The sequence below is a fragment of the Mustelus asterias genome, chromosome 19 (assembly GCF_964213995.1).
Source record: "Mustelus asterias chromosome 19, sMusAst1.hap1.1, whole genome shotgun sequence".
Lineage (NCBI taxonomy): Eukaryota > Metazoa > Chordata > Chondrichthyes > Carcharhiniformes > Triakidae > Mustelus > Mustelus asterias.
The window spans coordinates 29,724,209-29,742,078 of record NC_135819.1 but is presented as its reverse complement, the minus strand read 5'-3'; the positions used below and the strand labels follow the sequence as shown (position 1 = coordinate 29,742,078).

General features: G+C 44.8%; 1 protein-coding gene across 2 annotated transcripts in view; it reads left to right on the top strand.

Annotated features, from left to right (window-relative positions):
* Window positions 1-17,870, top strand: part of plxnc1 (plexin C1) — a 156,578-nt gene that overhangs the window by 126,582 nt on the left and 12,126 nt on the right. For both annotated transcript variants that reach the window (XM_078235229.1, XM_078235228.1), the window contains exons 26-30: window positions 5,879-5,982; window positions 10,618-10,672; window positions 11,483-11,514; window positions 11,599-11,700; window positions 14,483-14,646. In XM_078235229.1, coding sequence (XP_078091355.1) covers window positions 5,879-5,982; window positions 10,618-10,672; window positions 11,483-11,514; window positions 11,599-11,700; window positions 14,483-14,646 — 457 coding nt within the window. The remainder of the gene's footprint in view (window positions 1-5,878; window positions 5,983-10,617; window positions 10,673-11,482; window positions 11,515-11,598; window positions 11,701-14,482; window positions 14,647-17,870) is intronic.

The following is a 17,870-nucleotide window of genomic DNA, read 5'->3' as shown; positions in this document are numbered from 1 at the left end:
ATTCAATTTTAGTTTAAATTTCCTTTACAGGACTGGGGCATCTAAACTCAACAGATCCATGCAAATTGCAATGCCCCTTGCTGCTCTTTATTAAAACAGCTCCAGTTCACATACTGAAATAAAACCTAATGTTTCAATAATAAAAGGCTTCTGGCTTCTGGCCATTCAGTTGACGTCTGGTGGGGTACTCGCACCAATGGGAGTGGACTAATAAAAACCTCCCCATTGAGTCAGGTTAAAGGCTTCTCCACATATGACATAAAAGGTTCTTTGTTACAAGTGTAAACACAACACTTTATGTTTATATAGAACCTGTAACAAAATAAAGCCATCCAAAGGCACTTCACAGATTATAATAAGGCCAAAACAGCAGACACTGAGTCTCACATGGAACTACTAGTTTAGATGACCCTAAGCTTGGCCAAAGAGGGAGGTTTTACGGAAAGAGAGGTGGAGAAGCTGAGAGAGAATTCCAAACCCTGAATTTTCAGGATGGCAGGCCTCGGCCCCTACTGACTCCAGCAGCCCCAATACCATATTACATTGCCATTGATTGGCAGGCATATGGCAGGACTTTCACTTATGAAGAACCACCACTTTGGAGAGCACTTGGCCAGACATCACTGCAGTGGTCGGAAGAGGGACTGCAGGGAGCTTCTTCGCACTAAGTCTCAGGAACTGAAAAACATGGTATGTTGCAGGCCCCAGGTTGGAGAAGGTAGGGAACCCCTAGGGAGTCGTGAGGGGGGCAGTCAGGATCATGGAGGATAGGTCAGGGGTAGGGAGGGATTGGAGCTTAAAGGTAGGACACTCCCAGTCAGCACGGGGCTTCTGACAGAGGTTCTCTCACCTGAGATCCAACTATCTTTAGAAACATAGAAAACTACAGCACAAAACAGGCCCTTCGGCCCCACAAGTTGTGCCGAACATATCCCAACCTTTTAGGCCTACCTATAACCCTCCATCCTATTAAGTCCCATGTACTCATCCAGGAGTCTCTTAAAAGACCCTATCGAGTTTGCCTCCACCACCACTGACGGCAGCCGATTCCACTCGCCCACCACCCTCTGTGTGAAAAACTTACCCCTAACATCTCCCCTGTACCGACCCCCCAGCACTTTAAACCTGTGTCCTCTCGTAGCAGCCATTTCCACCCTGGGAAAAAGCCTCTGAGAGTCCACCCGATCTATGCCTCTCAACATCTTATATACTTCTATTAGGTCTCCTCTCATCCTACGTCTCTCCAAGGAGATAAGACCTAGCTCCCTCAGCCTATCCTCATAAGGCATGCCACTCAATCCAGGCAACATCCTTGTAAATCTCCTCTGCACCCTTTCAATCTTTTCCACATCCTTCCTGTAATGAGGCGACCAGAACTGAGCACAGTACTCCAAGTGGGGTCTGATATAGCTGCATCATTATCCCCGGACTCCTAAACTCAATCCCTCGATTGATAAAGGCCAGCACACCATACGCCTTCTTAACCATCTCCTCCACCTGCGGGGCCGATTTTAGAGTCCTATGGACCCAGACCCCAAGGTCCTTCTGATCCTCTACCGTACTAAGAGTCTTTCCCTTTATATTGTACTCCTTCATCCCATTTGACCTGCCAAAATGGACCACGATCCATTTATCTGGGTTGAAGTCCATATGCCACTTCTCTGCCCAGTCTTGCATCCTATCTATGTCCCTCTGTAACTTCTGACATCCCTCCAGACTATCCACAACCCCACCAACCTTTGTGTCGTTGGCAAACTTACCAACCCATCCCTCCACTTCCTCATCCAGGTCATTTATGAAAATGACAAACAGCAAGGGTCCCAGAACAGATCCCTGGGGCACACCACTGGTGACCGACCTCCAATTCGAAAAAGACCCATCCATACACACTCTCTGCCTCCTTTGGGCAAGCCAGTTCTGGATCCACAGGGCAGCAGCCCTTGGATCCCATGCCCTCTCACTTTTTCGAGAAGCCTTGCATGGGGGACCTTATCGAACGCCTTGCTAATCTTTATTTGAACATTTCCTCATTGAGCTGTCATCTGCCTGCCAACCAGAGAATTGAGACTGGGCAGGAAACAGCCATTAAGTAGCTACTTAAGGGCCTTATTTGGGAGAGGGGTGGGATTCCCGAGGACTTGCCTATCCCAGCACAAAATGGCCATCAGGTCGGGGCAGGTGGGAACCTGGATGGAATTCCACCCATGCATTTTCACACTCACCCCTCCCCCCTACCCTCTCAGAACCTGCTGGGGTGGGGGAAGCATAAAATTCTGGCCCAAAGCTTATGGAGTCAGTCAGTTGAAGGTACAGCTTCCAAGTTGTGGAACAAAGAAAGTGGAAAATGCACTAGAGGCCAAACACCAAGGAGAGTAGCGATCTCAGTAGGTTACAGGGCTGGGAAGGTTACAGTGATGTGAGGCGTGAGTTGGCCTTGATAAATTGGGGAGAATTACTTAAAGGGATGACAGTGGATAGGCAATGGCAAACATTCAAGGAACGCATGGGGGAACTGCAGCAACTGTTTATTCCTGTCTGGCACAAAAGCAAAATGGGAAAAAAGGCTAATCCATGGCTTACAAAGGAAATTAGAGAGAGTATCCGATCCAAGGAAGAAGCATACAGATTGGCCAAGAAAAATAATAGGTCTGATGATTGGGAGCAGTTTAGAATTCAGCAAAGAAGGACTAAGGGATAGATTAAGGGGAAAATACAGTTCGAAAGTAAGCTTGCAGGGAACATAAAGACTGACACGAAGAGTTTCTATAAATACGTGAAGAGAAAGAGGTTGGTGAAGACAAACTTAGATCCCTTACAGACAGAAACAGGTGAATGTATAATAGGGGACAAAGAAATGGCTGAACAACTGAATACATACTTTGGTTCTGTCTTCACAAAAGAGGACACAGATCAGATGCCAGAAATGTTGGAGAATGCAAGATTTAGTGAGAGGGAAGAACTGAGGGAGATCAATATTAATAGAGAAATAGTGCTGGGAAAGTTGATGGGATTGAAGACGGATAAATCCCCAGGGCCTGATAATCTACATCCCAGAGCACTTAAGAAACTGGCTCGAGAAATAGTGGATGCATTGGCGGTCATCTTCCAGGATTCTATAGACCCTGGAATAGTCCCTGCAGATTGGAGAGTAGCTAATGTCACTCCAATATTCAAAAAGGGAGGTAGAGAGAAAACAGGGAATTATAGACCAGTAAGCCTAACATCGGTATTGGGGAAAATTCTCGAATCCATTATCAAGGACTTTATACCGGAGCATTTAGAAAGCAGTGGCAGGATCAGACAGAGTCAGCATGGATTTATGAAGGGGAAATCATGCTTGAAAAATCTGTTGGAATTCTTTGAAGAAATATGCAGCGGGACCTGGGTGTCCTTGTGCACCAGTCATTGAAGGTAAGCGCACAGGTGCAGCAGGTAATAAAGAAAGCAAATGGTATGCTGGCCTTCATTGTGAGAGGTTTTGAGTACAGGAGCAGGGATGTGTTGTTGCAATTATAGAGGGCTTTGGTGAGGCCACACCTAGAATATTGTGTGCAGTTTTGGTCTCCTTTTCTGAAGAAGGATGTTCTTGCTCTCGAGGGAGTGCAGCAAAGGTTTACCAGGCTGATTCCGGGAATGGCGGGACTAATGTATGAGGAGAGATTGACTAGGTTAAGATTGTTTTCACTGGAGTTCAGACGAATGAGGGGGATCTCATAGAGACTTATAAAATTCTAACAGGACTAGACAGGGTAGATGCAGGGAGGATGTTTCTGATGGTGGGGGAGTCCAAAACCAGGGATCACAGTCTGAGGATTCAGGGTAGATCATTTAGGACGGAGGTGAGGAGACATTTCTTCATCCAAAGAGTGGTGAGCCTGTGGAATTCATTACCACAGGAAGTAGTTGATGCCAAAACATTGAATGTATTTAAGAGGCGGCTGAATATAGCACTTGGGGTGAATGGGATCAAAGGTTATGAGGAGAAAGCAGGATTAGGCTATTGTGTTGGACGATCAGCCATGATTGTAATGAATGGCAGAGCAGGCTCAAAGGGCCAAATGGCCTCCTCCTGCTCCTATCTTCTATGTTTCTATGAAATACTGGGAGAAATAGGTTGTCTCACATCCTGTTGGTCATGGAGGAGAGTAAAGAAGAATGAAAGCTTGTGACATGTCAAGACCATAACGTTGTTTTCATATCTTCTGTTAACTTCACAACTCATAGATAAACTCGCTTCATTGTTTTACTTTCCCACTGTGGCTCACCTTCAGTTGAGGATGTGGAGGAGACAATGACATATTTATCCTTCAATTTGCTGAAAACCATTCTGCAGTTATTTTATCTCAGAGTAAAGCTCATCACCACATCAAATCTGACCACTGAGCGAGGAGGCGGTTTACCAAATGCTGCACAATGTATTTATTATTTGATATCACAAAACTTGAATATTACTGAAATAAGAGACACATTTCCGAAGCCTTTCATCTCACACTCATCAGGACAAACACAAGAATGCAAAATTGCAAACGATCAAAGCACTATACTACAGAAGAAAAGGGTGCTAATAGGTTGGCAAGTTGGTTTTGATGAACCTCCCACACTGTTACAAACAACAAATGCAATTAAGTTCCTGTCTCGTGGCAGTGCTTTAGGAGCTGATGCCATTCCAGCTGAGGTCTACAAGGCTGGAGGTTAGGGCCTGGTCAGGAAACTCACTGAGCTCTTTCAGTCAATGTGGGAGCAAGGAACCATCCAGCAAGAACACAAAGATGCTTCTTTGTCCACCAGTAAAAGTGGAATGAAACTCACCACAGTCGGGGAGGTGTCTCACTTCTCTGTATTGCTGATAAAATCTCCACCCCTTGTCATGCCAAAGATTTCACCACTTTCACTTGAGGTGCCTTCTGAAGATCAAATAGCAGAACCAAATACCAGACAGTGAGGTTCTCACCCGAGCAGGCAGGCCAAGCATCCACATCACATTGAGATAGTCACAACTGAGTTAGACTGAACATATATCCCAAATCCTTGGCACCTGCTTACCAAAGCAAATAATCTGTGGAGAGCTTGAGTCAGAGATGTGTTCTCATGCAGCTCAGAGGAAGTGCCAGAAAAATACTCTGAAGGCTTCACTTTGGGGTTTGACCTCGACTTAACTCCAGAGAGAAGCTTGCCCAGGATCACTGCATCTGGTGCAACCAACTAAAAAGTAGTGGGGACTCCTTTGAAAGCAAGCTGATATCTGAGGCAGAGAGAAAATACGAGGAGAGGATATCCCAAGTAACCCGTCCGAAACTCAGTTGTCTGCTGCATCCTGTCCTATTTGCAGTAGAACATACCAGGTGCAGTCAGCTCAGCAGTCTCCGGTGTACTCACTGAAACCCTAGTCAACAACCCAGATGATGATGGTTATCTTTACCTTGCAGGATGAACAAGGATTGCTGTTTATAGGCAGTACAGAGAATAATTATACCTGCTTGGTTAGATGAGCCCATTCACTGGGGCGGCACGGTAGCACAGTGGTTAGCACTGCTGCTTCACAGCTCCAGGGACCTGGGTTCGATTCCTGGCTTGGGTCACTGTCTGTGTGGAGTTTGCACATTCTTCCTGTGTCTGCGTGGGTTTCCTCCGGGTGCTCCGGTTTCCTCCCACAGTCCAAAGATGTGCGGGTTAGGTTAATTGGCCATGCTAAATTGCCCCTTAGTGTCCCAGGATGCGTAGGTTAGAGGGATTAGCGGGTAAATGTGTAGGGATATGGGGGTAGGGCCTGGGTGGGATTGTGGTCGGTGCAGACTCGATGGGCCGAATTACCTCTTTCTGCACTGTAGGGTTTCTATGATTTCTACTGATTATTTTACTGTTTCTGAATTGGTTCTAGAACTTGTTAAGGATGGAGGAAACCAAATACTACAAGATATCGACCAGTCATCACAAGTTCTGGAAAATGGGATAAAGAAGTTAAACACAATTGGTCACTATCAGGTATGAGTCTGTTCAAGGTCCAATTATTGCGCAAATCAATTAGCAGCAGTTTTGCTTTAAAGGAACTCAGAACATGGAAGGGGTGAGCAGGATGTGGAAAGGGGAGAGCAGGGTATGGTGAGGGGAGAGAGAAGGGCGTTCACACTCCTATATACTGACACACTCACACCCAAACACGGCTCTGCCCTGAGTGTGGGGGAGGGGAGAGCAGGGTATACGGGAGGGAAGAATAGGGTTTTGGGGGTAGAGAGCAGGATGTAGGAGAAGGGATCCAGTTATAGGATTTGGGCAGAGCAGTGTTTGGGAGTGAGTGTGTCAGTATATATGAAAGTGTGTTTCGCACAATTGGCTGGTCAGCTGGCTAGTGATGCAGAGTGACACTAACAGTGTCTGAGATGTGGTGACTCTCAGGTTAAAACACCTCAAAAGGGAGAGCGATCTATGTTTATCTAGGACCATGGTGACTTTTGAGTGTGAGTGTCAATGTGAGTGTATGAGCGGAATTTTACAATTTTATGTCGAAGCGTCGGGCAGGTGTGAAACTGGATGAGTTTCAGATCCATTTTTTGGGCGCATTCTCAGGCCTCCCCATATTCACTCTGGCTGCAAAATTTTGAGCAAGTCTGTTGCTCGCTGCAGAAGCGTGTGGGCGGGGTTTAACACACCCAAAAGCCTGTAGGGGGAGGTATTGCGCATGTGCAGGTCTCTGATGCTGCACATGCGCATTAACAGTAGCAGGGGTCTGACAGACAGAGAGAGGGCTGTCAGGCCCCTGCTACTGCAGGCAGCTTGAAGCAGCCCCCCCCCCCCCCCCCCCCCCCCACAATTGCGGACTTGCCAAGCTCCCTCACCGATCGCTTGCAGAGTGGCAGCGGGTCCCTAGCCCCACAGGTCACGCCCCCAGGCACTGCCCAGTGGGCACTGCCGAGGTGCCAGGGTGGCACCGCCAGTCTGGCACTGCCCAAGGGGCACCCCCCTCTTTGCCCTCAGCCTCCCCAGGGAGCCTCAATGGCCTCCGGTTCCACCCGCGAGTCCAATACAATTGCTCCCAGTTCATGGGGCGGCAGATGTATTCCTCCCCGGCGAGAACCTCTCCCAGCGTGGCCATAAAGGCAAGCGAGCCCGGACAATTGAGCGCCAGGCTCGCTAACGCATTGAAATTAACATTTCAATAAATTTAAATAAATTAACCAGCCTATCTCTGGCAAGAGACTGAACGGGCCGGAAATTCCGCCCTATATGTCCAAGTGTGAGTCACTGTGTGTGAATGAGAATGTATGTGTGTGTGTGTGCACGCGCGCAGATATGAATGTTAATACAAGCAAACAAATAGGAGCAGGAGGCCATTCAGCCCCTCGAGCCTGCTCCATCATTCAATAAGATCATGGCTAATCTGATTGTGCTCCCTAAAATAGTACCCCCTAATTCTGGACAAGAGAAAATATCCTTTCCATCTCTGCCTTGTCCATATCTTTCAGGATATTATAGACTTAATCAAGTCACCTCTCACTCTTCTAAACTCTAGTGGAAACAAGCCCCGCCTGTACAACCTATTCCCGTCAGACAAATCACTCATTCCAAGTATCAATCCAGTAAATCTTTGATCCGCCTCCAATGCATTTACATCCTTTCTTAAATAAGGAAATCAAAACTATTCGAGACACAGTCTCACCAATGCCCTACATAACTGGAGCATAATATTCTTACTTTTAATGTCCAATTCATCTCAAAACAAAGGGTATATGCAAGTCCATGTGTGTGTAAATAAGGTATTGCCTTTTGTGTTTTTTTGTGTGTTTGTGTGAGAGGGAATGCTTGTGTGTGTCTTTTGAGTGTGAGAGTTGAGATGAGCGTAGGGCCAAAGTTTCACCATCAATCCAGGAATTTCAAATCAGGAAAATTCCTTTAAATTCCCCTCCTGTCCTTTTTTGTTTTTGGGAGATGGGGATGGGATGGAGTCAGAGGAAGCCATGGAGGTGGGCGAGTACCAACACAGGCTGGTTCGAAGGACTGCCTCAGTTCTCTGAGACTTTGGCCTAGTTGCATAAAAGCCTGATCAATCCTCTAGCCTCTTCCTTCACCCACCTTCATCTCTGTTCCATCTCATAACCCCCATTCCCCTTCATACACCCCATTCCCTTCCATGCCCCCTAGTATTCATAATGGGCAGACCCCATGAGCCAAGTGGAGATGAAAACAAAATTGAACCACTAACAATCTAAGGGCACTCTCACTGTACACTTGATACTGAACAAATCTCATTCTTGAAACCCATTCAAAAATTCAAATCTGCTCAAGTGGTCATTCTGTTATAAAAACAAACATCTGTTTAATACAGCAAAGGCATCTAAACCTTTAACAGCCTCTTAAAACTGTCAGCCAAAATGCAAACAGCTCACTACTGAGATGTGATTTGGGAGCTCTTGAAACTCAGCCAAGCATTCATAATAATAATCCTTGGGAAATGTCAACAGTTAGGTCTATTGAAACTGTAGCAACAGATAGCTTTTGTTTTCTAATTTAAGAACATAAGAAATAGGAGCAGGAGTAGGCCATCTAGCCCCTCGAGCCTGCCCCGCCATTCAATAAGATCATGGCTGATCTGACGTGGATCAGTACCACTTACCCGCCTGATCCCCATAACCCTTAATTCCCTTACCGATCAGGAATCCATCCATCCGCGCTTTAAACATATTCAGCGAGGTAGCCTCCACCACCTCAGTGGGCAGAGAATTCCAGAGATTCACCACCCTCTGGGAGAAGAAGTTCCTCCTCAACTCTGTCTTAAACCGACCCCCCTTTATTTTGAGGCTGTGTCCTCTAGTTTTAACTTCCTTACTAAGTGGAAAGAATCTCTCCGCCTCCACCCTATCCAGCCCCCGCATTATCTTATAAGTCTCCATAAGATCCCCCCTCATCCTTCTAAACTCCAACGAGTACAAACCCAATCTCCTCAGCCTCTCCTCATAATCCAAACCCCTCATCTCCGGTATCAACCTGGTGAACCTTCTCTGCACTCCCTCCAATGCCAATATATCCTTCCTCATATAAGGGGACCAATACTGCACACAGTATTCCAGCTGCGGCCTCACCAATGCCCTGTACAGGTGCATCAAGACATCCCTGCTTTTATATTCTATCCCCCTCGCAATATAGGCCAACATCCCATTTGCCTTCTTGATCACCTGTTGTACCTGCAGACTGGGCTTTTGCGTCTCATGCACAAGGACCCCCAGGTCCCTTTGCACGGTAGCATGTTTTAATTTGTTTCCATTGAGATAGTAATCCCATTTGTTATTATTTCCTCCAAAGTGTATAACCTCGCATTTCTCAACGTTATACTCCATTTGCCATATCCTCGCCCACTCACTCAGCCTGTCCAAATCTCTCTGCAGATCTTCTCCGTCCTCCACACGATTCACTTTTCCACTTATCTTTGTGTCGTCTGCAAACTTTGTTACCCTACACTCCGTCCCCTCCTCCAGATCATCTATATAAATGGTAAACAGTTGCGGCCCGAGTACCGATCCCTGCGGCACGCCACTAGTTACCTTCCTCCAACCGGAAAAACACCCATTTATTCCGACTCTTTGCTTCCTGTCGGATAGCCAGTCCCCAATCCACTTTAACACACTACCCCCAACTCCGTGTGCCCTAATCTTCTTCAGCAGCCTTTTATGGGGCACCTTATCAAACGCCTTTTGGAAATCCAAAAACACCGCATCCACCGGTTCTCCTCCATCAACCGCCCTAGTCACATCTTCATAAAAATCCAACATGTTCGTCAAGCACGACTTTCCCCTCATGAATCCATGCTGCGTCTGATTGATCGAACCATTTCTATCCAGATGCCCTGCTATCTCCTCTTTAATAATGGATTCCAGCATTTTCCCTACTACAGACGTTAAGCTGACCGGCCTATAGTTACCCGCCTTTTGTCTCCTTCCTTTTTTAAACAGCGGCGTAACATTAGCCGTTTTCCAATCAACCGGCACTACCCCAGAATGCAACGAGTTTTGATAAATAATCACTAACGCATCCACTATTACCTCTGACATTTCTTTCAATACCCTGGGATGCATTCCAGATCAGTGCAGTAACAGTAGGTAATAGCAGCTTTTTATTCTAATTGACAGCTGTGGTCTGGTTTAATTCATTTTTAAAGGGGCGGGGATTTAAATTGCTTCAGATCATGAGATGTAAAGAGACTTTATCCAGTCTTCAAGAGCATTTGTGTCTCTCCATAAAATCATGGCTCCCAAAACGTGGGTTAAGATCCTTGGAACAGCGATATTGGGGTTTGTATGAACAAAGCATTCATTTCAAATGGAGCTGCTGAGTTCATGTTTAACACTTCTGTGATTTATACACACCCCTTCCATTGTAGGCAGCAATGGGATTTGCAAAAATTTGGGGTGGGACTTGTATATGTGTGTCCTGTCTGCCATTTTTAAAGGCCTCTGGTGTTGGCTCGATTCTGCGAAAATCTAGCCCTGAGTATTAGTGTGTCTGCACACACACGAGTATGAGGGTTAGTGTGTGTATGTGCAAGTGAGTGTATGAATGACTGTGTTATGTAATTGTGTGTGGGAATATTTGGTGTCAGTAACTATATTTTCACATATTCCCATTCAGATTACAGCTGGAGCATCATTAGTCGCAATTAGAAGATTAAACAGAGCAAAAACAGGTAAAATAAATCGCTAATCCTTAAAAGAATTGCATCTCTCTCTTTAATCTCTATTCAGTTCATTTAACAATTTATGTTTCTGTGAAACACCTGGGATATTAAAGATTTTAAACCGTGAGTTTTTTCTGTCCCCTTTTAATACCAGCCACTGAAACAGCTCATTATATCATTGGATTTCAGAATATCATTTTTTTGGTAGCATTTGCTTCTCTGCATCTTAAAGATGCTTGAATATTTTCAATCTCATCATTCCTTCAATGTTTTTATCTGTTTTTACATTGAATCAACACTGAGGAGATTGTGTTTTTTTCCCATTTCTCATTACCCTGAGGGCAATGAAAACCACCCACATACAATGTGTGCCAGTCTGTTGGGATTTTAACAAGTTGGCAGTTACTGTGTTAGTTTTTGCTGCTCACCCAATAAGTCAACCAATTTTTTAAAAATTTCAATTTCATCACCTGCCAGGATGGATTTGAATCCCTAACCCCTGGATTCCTAGTCCAATAAAAGAGCCACTCAGATGTCACGTCCCTAGAATATCAACCTCACCCAACTCTGTGATTGTTTTAAAACTGAGATATATCTGAGTGAAAATTCTTCTGTCACAAGCTGAGGCTCATATATAGATCTAAAAATCACTCACATGTACCCCACATTGAATGCCATTTAATCAATAGATCTATTGAAAGAGACGTGTTTCATTTTCCAACCTTGCTTGTTTTCAGTGCAAAATCCACAACAATAAATTCTGTAATTATTTAAGATACAAGCACCAACTCACAAATTATTCTCTTTCATTTACTCTAGATAGCGGATCTGCAGACAAACTTTGTCACCTGGTATGTATTTCACACTTCAGCTTAATTCATACTCATGATTTCCAGTGATTCAATCTTTTTGTGACTGTATCTTATCTTCTTTAGATTTCACCACGTTCTGCATTTGCAGAAACCCCCGTGCCAGATCAAGGCAAACAAAAGTTCAAGGTGAAAGAAATGTATCTAACAAAGCTGCTGTCCTCAAAGGTACTGTTACATCTGTTACTCACCAAGTAAAATCAGCTGTGATTTTCCAAATGGTTTGAAATCTAACAGCTATCTATTGCCCCTACACAAGCTACTGCAGAGGAAAGAACTTGGATTTATATAGCACCTTTCATGACCTCATGATGTTCCAAAGCACTCTATAGCCAGTGAAGTACTTTTGAAATGCAGACACTGTTGAAGTAGAGAAAACAGCAAATAATTTGTGCACTACAAGTTCCCATAAACAGCAATGAGACAATGACCAGATAATGGTTGGATGGTGGATAAATATTAGCCAGGACATGGGGAGAACTATCCTGCTCTACTTTGTTAGAATGTAACCAATGATAACATCGATCTGTTATAATATAACCAATGGTAACATGCTGTGAGGGTCAGTTGACCCGGTAGACAATGTAACCAATGACAAAATGATGTGATTGTCAGCTGACCAAGGAATTGAGAGAGCTTCAACAGCCCAGGGTATGGCTGCAAGTGTCAGAGTAATGAAGTTTCTTTATTAAACCTTTTTCTTTGATTTACTTTCTGAAATAAGTTACTTTTATTGCTTGCAACTGAAGAATTCCTACCGCTGGATGAACATACTTCACGTAGTGCCATAGGTTATTTCAGGCTCCTGAGAGGGCCTTGGTTTAGCCTTTCAACCAAACGTAGTTGTAGCAAAACTATCAGCATTGATCACTATTACTCCTGTGAAACTGACAGAAGTTTCTGGAGTGTGCACACGTGCCACTAAAAATGGAAATCCAGAAGTCGCTGTCGCTAATTCTAAGCTTCTCTTGACTTGACTCCAGTTACAAACCAATGTTAAGAAAGAGGGAATTTACATCACAGAGAGTGTTGGATCTTTGTGGGCATTACATTCAAGATCAGAGGAGAGTATCATTGCTTCATTGCTAATCACACAACCTGGCCATTGCTTAGGTGATATGATTGAGAGATAAATAACACCCAGCACACCAGGGAGAACTCTCCCATTCTTCTACAAAATAGTGCCATGGAATCTTTTATGTCCCCCAGAGAAGGCAGATTTGAAAGAATGCACCTGTGACAGTGCAGCACATCCTCAGTATTGCACTGCAGTGTCAACCTGAATTAACAGCTGAAGTTGTTGGTGTAGGACTTGACCTCAAGGCCTACTGACTCAAAAGGTGAAAGTACCTCTGTTATCAATGTATTTGAATTTACTGGATTATTAATCCAGTAATTAAAGTAGAACACTGCCATCCCCAAATCCATGCCAGTTTTGTTTCCTGATAGTTATAGTGTTTCACAGCATGACAAGCGGCCCTTCGGCCCATCGTGTCTGTGCCGGTCATCAAGCACCTATTTATTCTAATCCCATTTTCCAGCACCTGGTCTGTAGCCTTGTCTGCTTTGAATTTCATGTGCTCGTTTAAAAGCTTCTTAAATGTTGTGAGGGTTCCCTCCTGTGCCAGGTTCAATTCCAGCCTTGGGTCTCTGTCTGTGTGGAGTTTGCATGTTCTCCCCATGTCTGCGTGGGTTTCCTCCGGGTGCTCCAATTTCCTCTCACGGTCCAAAGTGCAGGTTAGGTGGATAAACCGTGGTTAATGTGTAGGGTTATGGGGGATAGGGCAGAGGGGAGGGCCTGGGTAAGATACTCTGTCAGCGAGTTGGTGCAGACTCAATCAACCGAATAATCTCCTCCTACACTGTAGGGATTCTGTGATTCTACTATCCTTTCAGGCAGTGAGTTCCAGATTTTCATCACCCTCTAAATCCCCTCTAATTCTCCGGCCACTTACCTTAAATCCATGCCCCCTGGTTATTATCCCTCTACTAAGGAGAAAAGTTCCTTCCTAACTATCCTATCTCATTCATAATTGCTCAATCAGGCCCTCCTTAGCCTTCTCTGCTCTAAGGAAACCAACCCCAGTCTAACCAGCCTGTCTCCATAGCTGTAATACTCCAGCCCAGGGAACATACTAGTGAAACTACCCCGCACTCTTTCTAGTGTAGTCACCTCCTTCCTATAGTTAAAGCCAGGCAGCCCAGTAATTCCATTCATGAATATTTTACAAGGCCTGAAGTTGCTTAGATTAAAGTCACTTTGTGTTTTTCTGGGGCTATATTTTTAAGTTTAGGACAATTTCTGAGATGGAAGGAATGTAGAACAGTTCTAAAGAAAAGCAGTTTTTTAAAAAAGAGGTTTTTCATTTAAACTTCCTGGTGTGGGCAGCAACTTCAAGTTGACTAACAGCCCAGGTCCTTTGGGTGTTTCACTCTGTCTACTGTCTCCGAGCTGTTTTTTGACTGCTGCAAGGACAGCTGTCTCTCTCTCTCTCTTTCAACTCAGTCTTCCTCTCTCTCTCTCTCCTTATTGCTCTCCCCTTCTCACTCTCTCTCTCACTTTCTTTCTCTCTCTCTCCCTTGTCTTCACTTTCCCTTGCTTTCTTCCTCACTTTTTCACTCTGTCCCTCTCACTCCCTCTCTCTTGCTCTCACTCTTCCTCACTCTTTCCCCCTCGCTCCTCCTCTCCTTCTTTCACTCTCTCTCTCTCTCCCTCTGTCTTGCTCTCCCCCTCTCTCTCCTTCTTTGCCTCTTTCACACACTCTCCCTTTCTCTCTCTCACTCTCTCCATCACTTTCCCTTGCTCTCACTCTTTCTTGCTCTGTCCCTCTCTCACTCTCAGTCTCTCTCTCCCTCTGTAGTTCAATTATATTGTAAATTTGTTTGAAATGCTTTATAGATCAACTCTGCTCCTCTTCATGCCTCTGCCACCGGTGTTTTCTTGTTTCAGGTTGCACTTCAGTCTTTTGTTAAGGACCTTTTTAGGAGCATCTGGAGTATGCCAAATAACAAGGCACCAATGGCCATTAGGCACATCTTTGACATCTTGCATGCTCAGGCCAACAATAAGAAGATCACTGATCCCGATGTGTTACATATATGGAAGACTAACAGGTACTGAATGTCACATGTTGTAGGGGCATTATTAAAGTTTCTGTTACAACTTGCCTGGTTCACCATTTTCAAAATAGTGAATATGATCTGAGCATCTTGAGAAGAGGACAGGAGGATTAAAAGCCAATCTCGGCTTGAGGGTCTTCAACTCCCCACTTAGTGCTGAAGGAAGAAGTTCAATACGGTTACCATCTGTCCAGGGGACTGGCTGGTGGGAGTTGCCTCACTTGGGATTGAGAAGCACCATAGAAAATACTTGAGGTTCAATATAGGTAAAATCAACACTGGCATTCTCCTGGCTGCACTGTCCTTTCCTACACACGGGTGACATGGTAGCACAGTGGTTAGCACTGCTGCTTCACAGCTCCAGGGACCTGGGTTCGATTCCCGGCTTGGGTCACTGCCTGTGTGGAGTTTGCACATTCTCCCCGTGTCTGCGTGGGTTCCCTCCGGGTGCTCCGGTTTCCTCCCACAGTCCAAAGATGTGTGAGTTAGGTTGATTGGCCATGCTAAAAAAAAAATTGCCCTTAGTGTCCTGAGATGCGTAAATTAGAGGGATTAGTGGGTAAATCTGTAGGGATATGGTGGTAGGGCCTGGGTGGGATTGTGGTCGGTGCAGACTCGATGGGCCGAATGGTCTCTTTCTGTACTGTAGGGTTTCTATGATTTCTATGACATTGACAATCTTCTATTACTTGGGTGACCGGCTCTATTTAAAGATGGCATAGGCAGCTAATCAGTCAGCCTTGGGTTCATTGTGGAGGATGGATTTGGAAAAGACCCAGCAGTTGGGGAAATCCAGCTCAAAGCTGAATACACATCCTTGTTTAATGATTGCAGCTTTAACCTCGTCTATTCAGCCATGGAGTTCTAATTTCTATAAAGAATGCTTGGACAGAAAAGATAGCCCTGCCCCCCTCTCTGCACAGACACCGCTGACCCACTGGCTGTTTCCAGCATTTTGTTTCTAGTTTTTGCCTACTTTTTCGTATAGTGCACGAACATGTGGAGGCTGAATGTTGTTTAATCCATTGTGGATATGGTCTTGCATATTCTCTGAATGTATTCCAATCCCTTGGTTCTCCCTCTGGCCTGCTGATACATGGGGGCGAATTTTGCCGTCCCACCTGACACGGGAATTGTAGCGGGCGAGACGTGGACCATGGAAAGGTCTGTTGAGCTTTGGCGAACGTAGCTGGAAAATCCTGCCCATGATGTTTCTGATCATTTTGTGTTTGTGCTTAAGTTATTCCTTCCCTCTCTCTACTGCCTGCTCCAGTCAAAAAAGTAAGAAGTTTAACAACACCAGGTTAAAGTCCAACAGGTTTATTTGGTAGCAAAAGCCACACAAGCTTTCGGAGCTCTAAGCCCCTTCTTCAGGTGAGTGGGAATTCTGTTCACAAACAGAGCTTATAAAGACACAGACTCAATTTACATGAATAATGGTTGGAATGCGAATACTTACAACTAATCAAGTCTTTAAGAAACAAAACAATGTGAATGGAGAGAGCATCAAGACAGGCTAAAAAGATATGTATTGTCTCCAGACAAGACAGCCAGTGAAACTCTGCAGGTCCACGCAACTGTGGGAGTTACAAATAGTGTGACATGAACCCAATATCCCAGTTGAGGCCGTCCTCGTGTGTGCGGAACTTGGCTATCAGTTTCTGCTCAGCGACTCTGCGCCGTCGTGTGTCGCGAAGGCCGCCTTGGAGAACGCTTACCCGAATATCAGAGGCCGAATGCCCGTGACCGCTGATGTGCTCCCCAACAGGAAGAGAACAGTCTTGCCTGGTTCGACAATCACCAGGCAAGACTGTTCTCTTCCTGTTGGGGAGCACTTCAGCGGTCACGGGCATTCGGCCTCTGATATTCGGGTAAGCGTTCTCCAAGGCGGCCTTCGCGACACACGACAGCGCAGAGTCGCTGAGCAGAAACTGATAGCCAAGTTCCGCACACACGAGGACGGCCTCAACCGGGATATTGGGTTCATGTCACACTATTTGTAACTCCCACAGTTGCGTAGACCTGCAGAGTTTCACTGGCTGTCTTGTCTGGAGACAATACACATCTTTTTAGCCTGTCTTGATGCTCTCTCCATTCACATTGTTTTGTTTCTTAAAGACTTGATTAGTTGTAAGTATTCGCATTCCAACCATTATTCATGTAAATTGAGTCTGTGTCTTTATAAGCTCTGTTTGTGAACAGAATTCCCACTCACCTGAAGAAGGGGCTTAGAGCTCCGAAAGCTTGTGTGGCTTTTGCTACCAAATAAACCTGTTGGACTTTAACCTGGTGTTGTTAAACTTCTTACTGTGTTTACCCCAGTCCAACGCCGGCATCTGCACACCAGTCAAAAAAAACAGGGAGTGGTCAAAAACAACATATATGCAGTAGAGATGGAGTATATCAAGTGTCCAAATGACGCAGATCTACTAAAATAATAAATTGAATAAGTTTTGCATCTTTCCAAGATTACAACAGTGAGGCACTTCACCGGCAGTAATACACATTGAAACATTTGGCAGTTGTGAAAGGCCCTATATAAATGCAAGGCTTTGTTACCTTCACAATCTCAGGACTGTCCCACAGTGTTTGATGCCAGTTAAACACTTTTGAGGTGTAGTTGCTGTTGTAATGTAGGAAATGTGACAGCCAATTTGTGCACAGCAAGCTCCCACAAACAGCAATGAAATGTAATCTGTTTGAGTCACGTTGGTTGAGGAATCAGTATTGGCCAGAATACAAGGAGAACTGCCTTGCTTTCTTTCGGATAGTGCCATGGGATCTTTCATAGTCACTTGAGAGGATCTCTGTTTAATTTCTTATCTGTAAGACAGGTGGTCAATAGAGTTAGTTTTCATCTTCACCACATGGGCAGCTATTCTCTTGCCTGTTATAAACCCTCTCCCTCCCACTGATTCTCGGGACAATGGTATATGATGGACAGATGGGTTCTAACAGGTTGAATCCATCTGATTACCAGGTGTGGAAGTGGATCATTTTCCCCCACTTTTTGATTTGATTTGATTTGATTTATTATTGTTACATGTATTAACATACAGTGACAAGCATTGTTTCTTGCGCGCTATACATTCAAAACATACCATTCATAGAGAAGGAAATGAGAGAGTGCAGAATGTAGAAATTGCATTAAAGCATTGTTAGAGAATTTAAAAGAGTTAGAATGAAGTTTTGGAAGCATAGAACGAGAGTAAAAGATA